The 11,601-nt window shown below is 33.0% G+C and overlaps 1 protein-coding gene across 4 annotated transcripts in view; it reads right to left on the minus strand.

Annotated features, from left to right (window-relative positions):
* Atp13a4 (ATPase 13A4) overlaps positions 1-11,601 on the minus strand; it is a 128,324-nt gene that overhangs the window by 52,705 nt on the left and 64,018 nt on the right. For all 4 annotated transcript variants that reach the window (XM_040270225.2, XM_040270226.2, XM_078043877.1 and 1 more), the window contains one exon: positions 5,985-6,054. In XM_040270225.2, coding sequence (XP_040126159.2) covers positions 5,985-6,054 — 70 coding nt within the window. The remainder of the gene's footprint in view (positions 1-5,984; positions 6,055-11,601) is intronic.

Here is an 11,601-nt window from a genome sequence, read left to right on the forward strand (position 1 = left end):
AAAAGAATTGTATACCTCAGTGTAACAAAAAATAATATAGGGGTAAACGAGCAAGGATATATAAATATATGCAAACATTTATCCGTCCATCTACCTATCTTATACAGTGTATTTGCTGATCTACTCATTTATATATATATTCTCTAGTTCTTTCCTCTGAGAGCGTCTAAGTACAGTGAAACCCCAATATTAAGAGAACACCTAGTGTGCAAATTTTGTCTTCTAAATTCCCCCTGAAAAGAATGAAGTTTCCTTAGAGAGAGGTTTGATTACAAGGGTGGGCCAAAAAAGTATCATATAATCTAGAACATTTTCTGTGCCATTAAGTAGGGAATGGTCAAAGAATGACTGAGATGCATTATAAAAAAGCCAATTTAAAGAGCCCTTTTGCCTAAATCTGTAGCAATTTTAACATCCAAGCGAATAATGAAAATAAAGAACTATAGCCGTCAAATAAAATAGGGATTTGTAAATCCATAATGACACGAGTAAATGGATAAATAAATGAGAAAAAGATAGTTTTTCCTTGCAGCAAAATGGCAATTAAATAATTAGGAAAGGAAGATAAAATTAGAAAATCGCTATTTGGCAAGTATCAAAGTAATTAATTTAGTCAAGAAACATCAACGGATACTAAAACTAGTGGGTGAAAATTTGATGAAGATGGTCTATTTATGTAGTCTCAAAATATCTCTCAACAAAATAACCATTAATTACAAAGGGGAAAGGAGCATATTTACAAAGAAGAAACCTGGCAGACACCATTTAATTAAGTAATCCAAGTTAACATCATCAGCAATAGAACAAATTGAAATTATGTACCACCTTAGAGGATGAAGTGAAAACACAATTTTGTGTCTGTGATTTGCCAGACAAAAGTGTATAACCTGAATTTAACTAGGAGAAAACATCAGACAAGTCTATTCTACAAAATTATCAGAATTCAAAGCATCAAGGTCATAAAAGCCAAGATTGAAATACCTTAGAAAGACATGACAAACAAAGGCATTCAGCGACCTTGGATCCCTGTCCAAGAGCTGGCAAAACATGAATAGGATCTGACGGTTAGTTGGAAGTAATGCGTCAATATTAGCTTCTTGTTTGTACTGTTGTTTACATAGAAGAATGTCTTTGTCTTTAAGAACAATACACTAACCAATGTTAGCATCCTAGTCATCACATATCAGCAATTTATTCTTAAACTGTCTGGAAAAAAAGTTATTTGAACTGTCCTTGAAACTTTGCTGTCAGTTTTAAATTATTTCTTTAAAAAGTAGAGAAAATATACAAAAGATAACACGGCTCATCTACTCGAGTAGAAAAATATAGAAACTTTCCAGGATGTTCTGTTGGCAAGGCTATGAGGAAACAGGCACTCACACATTTCTGGTGTAAATGCAATCTGGCAATATAGGTCTAGCCAAATTACACATGCATTTGTTCTTTAATGTATACCAAAGATATAGTAAAAAAAATATAAAAGAATATATTCAGAAATATTTTTATTTCAGCAACATTTATAATAGTAAAAGGCTAAAAGTTCTTCAACACAGCACCAACTGAATTATCATAGTTCCTCCACACAACAGAGTGTGATGCTGAAATAACAAATGAAGAATACGTACATACATTGCTATTAAAAGACCTGGGAACAGTTAAGCATGTAAAGTACCAACAGGAAAAATGGTTAAGTATGTTTTCTCTTCCTTTGTTTACCTAAAATAATGGCAATATAAATTTATATATTTTGTTTTGTATGTGTTATATCAACTAATATTTTCATATGCAATTTGACTATTTTTAGATATAAGAATAAGTAGAAAACAAACAGAAATATGGTATTTATCATATCAATTATTACAGAGAATAATAATTTATCAAATTATTTATCAATTTATCAATTATTATAGAGAATGAAGACACAAGGCAGAGAGAATATCATCTTTCTTATGGATTTGACTTTCAAACCCTGAGGATATTTTGCATATTATTTATACATGATAATACAAAAATAAATTTAAAAATTTATTTTTAACACTAAAGTAAAATGAGCAAAATGATCCTTTCGGGGCTGTGGTTTTGGCTCAGTGGTAGAATGCTTGCATAGCATGTGTGAGACACTGGGTTTGATCCTCAGCACCACATAAAAATAAATAAATAAAATGAAGATATTGCGTCCATATACAACTAAAAATATTTTTTAAATGATTCTATCAAATTATTAGCCTAAATCCACATACCAAGAACTATTTTGAGTGATTTAAACCATAATTTTTTAAAAAAAATATATAATTTGTACATTTCTAATGAAATATCACAAAAGCAGTGAGAAAGAATCTGTAAGTATCTTAAGTTGTTTTAGGAATCATATTGATGTTGAATGTTTTGGTTTGTTTTTCTAAGATTATTGTATATAATAGGATAAAGCAAATGACCAATTTGTTCCCATCACTGAGAATAAACACTTTTAATATAGAAGAAAGGGAAACATGAGTACAATCAATAAAAAATTTTTTAAAAAATTCTATAGTTCTAAACTAGAATTGGAAATGTCAGTATGAACTCATATTTTATTTAACTTGCATTTTATTCTTAAAAAATCACTTACTAAAAATGTCTTCTGAAAAGGTCCACCAACAGTGACTCACCCCATAAAAATGAACACTCCTAACACTGATTGAATCTCTAAGCACCGTATCTACAGACTTCCAGGAAAAGTGAACCTGTCAAGGTTTGGTCACGAATTGTCCAAATGAGTTTAACAGATTGTCTCAATGACTATTGAGGTCATGCCAAAAGAACTCAAGAGCCAATCTGAAGAGGTTCTCAACGGCTAAAAATGGAATAATTTGAGTGAACGGGAACAAGAACTATAATGGATGGAAATGTACTAACCAGGTCTAACATTATAGTACTGAAAAATTAAAAGCCTTTGGGAGATGTTAGATGATCAGCCCATTATTTTGAAAGCTTAAACTGAATCTCAGAGTGTTGAAATACTTAAGGGGAGTGGTTTTTCTTACAGAACAGAAAACACCTAATATATTGCAGCTCCTAATGAAATAATAAACCTAAGACATGAGCATTTATGTCTGCTAACACTACAAAAATATGACAATTAGATGTTATGTGCTTTCAGTATACAATGCCAATCATAGACTATTCTTGCCAATAATCAAGCCTCTAGGTCTAACAAGTAATATATAATCACTTATTTTCTTCAACAAAAAATTTGCAAGGCAAAAATAAGATATGGAGGAGGGAACCTGTGGATTAAAATACACTTAAGACATAATCAATAGCAAGATATGGGAATCCTGATTTGGAAAATGTATATATAATATTTTTATATTAAAACATATATATTTTTGCATATTTACAATTATCTTATATGTACACAAAATAATATATAATATAGTTAGAAATTCTATCATTAATGTATAGATACACACTGATTCAGTTGAAGAAATCTGAACACTGCCTATATAACTGACAGATTTGAACATTGAAGGGGTGTTTAAATAATAAGGGAATTAAAAAGAGGTCTTTATATACTAAAGCTACATGCTGTTTCAAATGAAATGATATTTGAAATAGTTACAGAATAATCTAGGGTAAAAGAATTAGTAATACAGCTTTAAAAAAAGATTCAACAAGTTGGTAATTATTTAATCTAGGTGATAGGTACGGGGGCTTCATGGTTATATTCTCTTACTGTTGTATATGCTCAAAGTATTTTATCATTATAAGTTAGAACAAAAAAAATGATCAGAATATTTTTTAAATGTGAAAATTCATTTCCAAGCAGGATGGAATAAAAACAATAAGATTTATCTTCTCATTGGAAACAACCTAAAACCATACAAAATATATGAAACAACGGTTTGGAGGCAGTGAACATCAAACAACAAAGTTGGGAAATGAATGAAGGTGGTCTGCATTTGCCTAGTTTACTGTTATTAAAGAGTTTACAGTTCCCTTTGCAGGGAAGGGGAGCTCGAAGTTCAGAGGACTCCCTGAGGTAGGAGCACAGAGGAGATTCTATGGAGATGAAGAAGTTTGCAGGATCTTCTACATCGGAGACAGCACTACCCTAGGAGAGCTGCAAAAACCTGCAGAGGCTCCTTCTTCAGTATGTAAATATGAAGATAATAACCCCTTCTGATCAGCAGGTGCATATGAGGGAATGGCTAGACAATGAACAATTAAATATTTACATTAACATTCACAATAACATAAAAATATGAGCTACTTAAGAATAAATCTGAGAAATAAGGTGTATACTGAAAACTGCAAAACACTGCTGAGTGTAACCAAAGACCTAAATAAAAGGAGAAATATATCACATTTAGAAGGCAAAAGATCCAATTTTGTTAATCAATAGTTTTAGACAAACTGATCTGTGGAATAGACACAATTCTAATCAAAATCTCATTTATTTTAAAGAAATTAACATGTTGACTATAGAAGTTATATGAAAAGGATATGGGTCCAAAACATCAAAATAACTCTTAAAAAAAACCCAACCAAACTAGATGTGAAATATCACCCTATTCCAAAATTTATTATAAAGGACATATGTGGCACTGGTATACAGACAAGCAAACAAATACAAAAGCTAGGATATATATCCAGAAATAGACCCTCCCATACATGGACAACTGATTAGTGACAAGTGTGCAAAGGTAATTTACTAGAGAAAGATACTCTTTTCAACCCATGGCATGAAGTATGAAGCTACCTCTTGCAAAAAAACCAAAACTTTAATCCAAAACAAAAACAAATATTATAATTAATGGAAAACCTAAACCTATAAAACTCTAGAAGATAATATGGAAAATATTGGTGACCCTGAATTAGGCAAAGATGTCTTAGATATCAAGAGTAGGATCCACAAAAGAAAAAAATTTGATGAAGTAGACAATTAAAAATTAAAACATCTGCCCCATGAGAGATACTGTGAGGAGAATAAAAAGATGTCATAGATTTAGAGAAAATATTTGTGAATCATATGTCTGATATATAATAAAATATTTGAACAGATGCTTGACCAAAAAAGATACAAGTGTCAAATAAACAATTGAAAAGATGTCCCAGGTCATTAGTCAGTAAGGAAATTCAAACTAAACAACAATGAGATACTTCCACACATGAAAGTGGCTAAGATTTTAAAAACTGACCATATCAAGTTTTGACAACAATGTGGAGTAACTGAAACTCTCATTCAGAGCTGGTGAGAACATCAAATGGCACAACCATTTTGGAAAAAAATTTAGCAACTTCTTAAATGTTAAATATCTATTTACCACATATCTAGACATTACATGGGTAGGTATTTTCCCACAAAAAAATAAAAACGGGTGCCCATACAAAGATCTATACTCAAATGTTCATAGTAGCATCATTTGTAACTGCCCCAACTACCAACAACCTAAATGTCCACTAGCAGATATACGGATGAATAAATTGCCATATCTTTACACTGGGATACTCTCAAGAATAAAATGAACTATTGATACACTTAATAAATAGATGAATCTCAAAACAATTATGAGCATTAATCGCCCCGAAGTAGTCCAAAATGTATTATAAAAGGTAAAACTGCAAGTCATACAACACTGTATGTTGTATATTAACTTCCTAAATGGAAGTTAATCTATAATTACAGAAAGCAGAAAAGTGCCAGTTTATGGGAAGGGGTTATTATCCTCATGTTGGTCATGTTTTCACAGTGTATACATATGTCAACATTTGTCAAATGTCCACTATAAAGATGTTCAGTTTTTGAGTTTGTTAATTCTATTTCCATCTGCAAGGATTTTTTTTCCTAAAGCAAAAAGACCTCAAGTTCCTCCTCCCTATAAGCAAATATACAAGAAAGATGCATATGAATATGGGAGTAATAGGAACAACCAGAAACACAAATTCAAGTATTTTTCTGATTCTACATGGATAGCACATAGATCTAAAATAATGAAACTTACCATTTTTCCCACACACAGAGACAGTAATGCTATTATGTGATTCAACTAGATGGTGGAGTTTTACAGATTGCTGCAAAGGAAGGGAAAACAGAAAAAGGATTATTTGTTTGAGTACAGGACCCAGGTATTACACAGAAAGGTGCTAACCTCTGCAAAAAGGGAGTGCTGTCTGATTGCCAGCTGAATATAAAGGACTATAAAAGACTGAGCAGCTAAGGAGTCACCTGAAAAGAATCTTCAGCAATAAGAAGTATGTGTTCTTTAGCAGAAAGGAATTTCCCAACATGCTTTTCTTCACCCAGAAGAGTTGTTCAAAACTATAAATATATATACAGTTCCTTAAGTGGGTAAATACAAACGTGTATTGAGCAGCCTTTAAATGCCAGGTCTGTTGCTAAACATTATTTCTGCTTTGGGGCTTTTGGAAGTCCATATCAGAGTTCCTCATCTATAACTTCATAAAGAGTGGAGTGGTTCCTGCTATTTCCTTGTAGTATTTGTTGTTCTAATGTATGAAATGTATGGGACACTGAGAGTGAATCAACAAAAAGAGAAAAAAGAAAAATATTATATAATTATATTGAATTAAGGATTGTTAACTATATTGTTAATTATATTGAATTAACAATTGTTAATTGTTGTGTGAAAGACCTCCATCTGATTCTGAGGGTTTAAAGTTCCCAATCACTTACCAGGTTCCTTTTCTAATCATGATTTTGTACCTAAATCTCCAAGTTTCAAATTATTTACAAATCTGATAAATACAGCTTAAGAATAGTTAACAGGAGGCTGGAGTTTTAGCTCAGGGATTGAGCACTTGCCTTGCATGTGTGAGGCATAGGTTTGATACTTGGCACCAAATAAATTTAAAAAAAAATAGAATAAAGATACAGTGTCCATCTACAACTAAAACAATGCTTTTTTTTAAAAAAGGATGGTTAACAGAATAGGACAAAGTCAAAGAATGTTCTGCTACTAGCTTATTCTCTTGTTCATTTGTGCATTCACTTAACAAATGTGTATCGCGCAGCCTTTAAATGCCAGTTCTGTTGCTAAGAAATGAGACAGAATGGAACATAACCATCAGGGAATTTATAACCTACTGAGAGAAATACATTTTAATCAAGTCATCACATACATAAGTATATAATTATAATTAGTAATAAGGACAAATAAGGTGCTTTTGGAGAATACATGGCAAAGGGAATCAAGGAGAATCTTGACTGCAAAAAAGAAGTGATGCTGAAGCTAAGACATGAGTAGGAGTTGTTTAGTCAGGGGGATGAGGGCAATCATGAGGGTGAAAAGAAAGGACAAATCCAGGTGACACGTCCAAGTGTTCTGTGGGTAGAAAAAATAACATGCTTCAGGGGACAGACTCGTGGGGCTAGAAGGCAGGAAGCCAGGGAGAGGCTGGGTGATTTGAGGCAGAAGTGAATTAAGAGCAGATACAAACCATCAGGACAAGGCAAACACACAAGTGCATCAGTCACAAGTATAGGAGGAGCTGTGGTTCTCAGAGAGTCACTTGGGACCGCCTCGGGGTTTTCAAGAACTCACAGGGGCCGAAAAGTTACAACTATTTTCATAATAATACTGTGATATCAATTGCCTTTTAAAATTTCATTCTTTCACAAATGTACAGTGGAATTTTCCAGAGGCTGAATGATGTGTAATATGACAGCAGCTTAAACACAAAAGCAGTTGTAAAAATCTAGATATCTTCTATAGCATTTAAGAGATTTGGAAAAATGTGAAAGAACAACATTCTTATCACTAAATTATTTCTACTTCAGAAAATAAGCTTATTTTCTTTAAAAATAAAGCCTTTATGTTAATATGAGATAATATTGCTATTTTAAATGAGTTAATAAATATTGAGTTTTAATTTCTAATATGATAAATATTTGTAGATACAAGCTACAAAAGTAAAAACTCCTTGAGATCCTCAGTGATTCTTAAGAATATAAAACAGTCAGTGACTTTCTTGATAGGACCCTAAAGCTTAGGAAATAATGACATGAGTTAATAAATGGGACAACATCAAATTAAAAAGTTTCTGCACAGCAGAAGAAAAAATTAGGAATGTGAACAGAGAACCTACAGAATGGGAGAAAAATCTTTACTAGCCACTCTTCTGAAAGAGGATTAATATCTAGAAATATAAAGAACTCAAAAAACTTAACACCAAAAAACCCTAATAACTCAATTAATAAATAGGTAAATGAATGAATCAGACATTTCTCAAAAGAAGAAACACAAATGGCCAACATTAAAAAAAGTGTTCAACATCATTAGCAATTAGAGAAATGCAAATCAAAACTACACTAAGATTTCATCTCACACCTGTCAGATTGGCAGCCATCAAGAATAAAAACAACAATAAATGCTAGAGAGGATCTGGAGAAAAAGAAGCACTTTTTAACACTGCTGATGGGATTGTAAATTAGTACAACCACTGTGGAAATCAATATGGAGTTTCCTCAAAAGTCTAGCTGTTGGGGCTGGGGATGTGGCTCAAGCGGTAGCTCGCTCGCCTGGCATGAGTGCGGCCCGGGTTCGATCCTCAGCACCACATACAAACAAAGATGTTGTGTCCGCAGAGAACTAAAAAATAAATATTAAAAATTCTCACTCTCTCTCCTCTCTCACTCTCTCTTAAAAAAAAAAAGTCTAGCTGTGGAATGACCACATGACTCAGCCATATCACTCCTTGGTATTTATTTTAAAGAATTAAAATCATCATACTATAGTGGTATATGCATACCTGTATTTATAGCAGCATAATTCACAATAGTCAAACTATGGAACCAACATAGGTATCTGTTGATGAATGAATAGATAAATAAAATGTGGTGTATATACACAATGGAGTTTTACTTAGCCACAAAGAAAAATGAAACTATGTCATTTGTAGGAAAAAGAATAGAACTTAAGACCATTATGTTTAGTGAAATAAGTCAGACTCAGAAGGTCAAGAGTGTTATTTTTCTCTCATTTGTGGAAACCAGAGAGGGAAAAGGAAATGAAAGGTGGGACAGGAGGTGTCTCATAAAGATCAAGGGAGATCAGCAGAAGAACATGACCCTGGGGTAAGTGGAAGGGAGGGAGGGGAGAAGAGCTGGGGAGTGATATTGGCCAAATTATATTGTTATATTGTGTGCATGTCTGAATATGTGACCACAAATCCCGTCATTACGTACAACTATAATGCACCAATAAAAAACATGGAAAGAGAAATAAAATAAAGCAAAATGGAAAGTGGTGGTGGGGAGGAGAATACAAAGGATTCTGGAGACTAAGAATTTTGAATACTTCTGAGGCAGAGCGTTAAGGGCCAGAATAAGGTTTAGATGTTTATCCTAAGAGGAGCAAAGGAAATACTTTGAAGCATTTTGGTGCTGAGAGCGTGGGACTGGTCATGTTCTCTTTGGCATCTTAAACCACAGCTAGCCTACTACATGGAGAGTGGTTTAGGGGAAAGCAAGGATGGATGGGTGGATAGTAGATGGGGGGAATATTGCCAGACGTGCAACAATGGTTAAGTTGAACCACAATAGGGGTGGGATGAGAAAAGTGAATGATTCCAAGAGACATTTATAAGGGAAAATCAGTAGAATCTGCCATATGATTGAGAGGGGGAAAAAAAGAAACATATTTCTGGCTTGTGCAACTGAATGGTCAGTGAGGTACCGCACCAGATGTGCTGGATTTAAAGTAAGTTTTGGATATCAAGGTAAGGATGACAAATAGCTTGTGGGGTATATGATTCTGGAACTCAAAAGTAGTGTTTGGAATTGAGTTATATAAAGATTTGAATGTCCATTTCATACAAAACATTTTGAATAGACATAACCTTTGTCCTTGAATAACTAAGGACCTAGTGTCTGCTGTGTACATAAATGGACGATTTCAATCTCAGACTTCCCAGCCTACAAAATTATGTAATAAATAAATTTCTGCTGCTCAAATCATCAAAAAAAAAAAAAAGATTTGAAAGTCCTTAGCAGGTTCCTTTAGAAGTCGTTGGTATAGGCAGCTATAAAAACAATGAAGAATCTCTCATGTGCTCACATGACAACAGCCTGAAGACACAGCACTAATAATTTTTCAAACTAGCAAGGTACAAAACAAGATAATTACGCTACCACTTGCATAAAAAAGAGCAAGGATCACTTGAGCCAAAAGTTCAAGGCCTTCCTCAGCCTCCCAGTAGGTAGCTAAGACTACAGGTATATATATATATATACTAAATATATATATATATATATATATATATATATATATATATATATATATATATATATATATTTAGTTGTCAGTGTACCTTTATTTTATTTATTTGTGGTGCTGAGACTCAAACCCAGTGCCTCACATAAGCTAGGCAAGCACTCTACCATTGTGCCAAAACCCCAAGCCTTGGTTCTGTTTTATGACTGATCCTCCTCTATCTGACCTTTAAAAAAACACATGTGCCTCAAAATAAATTGTATGTGAAAATGCAGATAGTATAAAGGTTCCACCATCTTATTCCCCTCCACTAACCAACTATTCTCATTAGTTTCTGATATATTCTTTTGATAAAACTTTTAGGCAAAAAATGTAAATCCAAACATATGTTTTTGTTTTTGTTTTATTCCTTTCAAGATTCCTTCTGGGGATTATAACATCAGAAAGCAAAACAACAATCCAACAGAAGTTACCAAAGGACACAGATATTTCACAGTAGAAAATACACAAATAGTTTAAAGCATGAGGAAATTCTCAACTCATGGTGAAAAACATGCTATTAATGTTATGAAATTCTATTTCATTTATATTGACAAAGATAAGGAAAAGAAACATTTCTCTACAATTGAAAGTAGTATAAATTGATATTGCTTTTTAAGAGGCATTTTGACAACATATATTAAAATAATGCACCCAGCTTGTCACAAGACTAATTCCAATTGCAGAAATTTTATATCTCCATATTAATATAGATATATAAGCATATATATACTATATACATGTTTATATGTAATACAAATTACATGTTTGTAATTTATATATGTAATATGGATATGTAGAGATGTACATATATACATATAGATGTAGAGGTGAGAAAAGGTATGTGGGCAAGGATTCTCATTGCAGCTCTGTTTAGTAGCAAAAGATTAGAAACAGCCTAAGTACCTATCCTAAGTAGCTATTAGACCACTTTAAAGACCGTGGTTGATCTAGAGAAAATATATTTGTGAGGATACAAAAAGATAATCAAGATATATTAGGTTGGGCTGGGGATGTGGCTCAAGCGGTAGTGCGCTCGCCTGGCATGCGTGCGGCCCGGGTTCGGTCCTCAGCACCACATACAAACAAAGATGTTGTGTCTGCCGATAACTAAAAAAAAAATAAATATTAAAATTCTCTCTCTCTCTCTCTCTCCCTCTCTCACTCTAAAAAATAAATATTAAAATTCTCTCTCTCTCTCTCTCTCTCTCTCCCTCTCTCACTCTTTCTTTAAAAAAAAATAGATATATTAGGTTAAAAAATGCAAGTGCAGAACAGTGTACATAGCGTACTTCCATTTTGAAAAACAAATTAATGGAGTGCATTTAATGTTGAGAAAAGTATATAG

Source organism: Ictidomys tridecemlineatus, chromosome 3, assembly GCF_052094955.1.
Source record: "Ictidomys tridecemlineatus isolate mIctTri1 chromosome 3, mIctTri1.hap1, whole genome shotgun sequence".
Taxonomy (NCBI): domain Eukaryota; kingdom Metazoa; phylum Chordata; class Mammalia; order Rodentia; family Sciuridae; genus Ictidomys; species Ictidomys tridecemlineatus.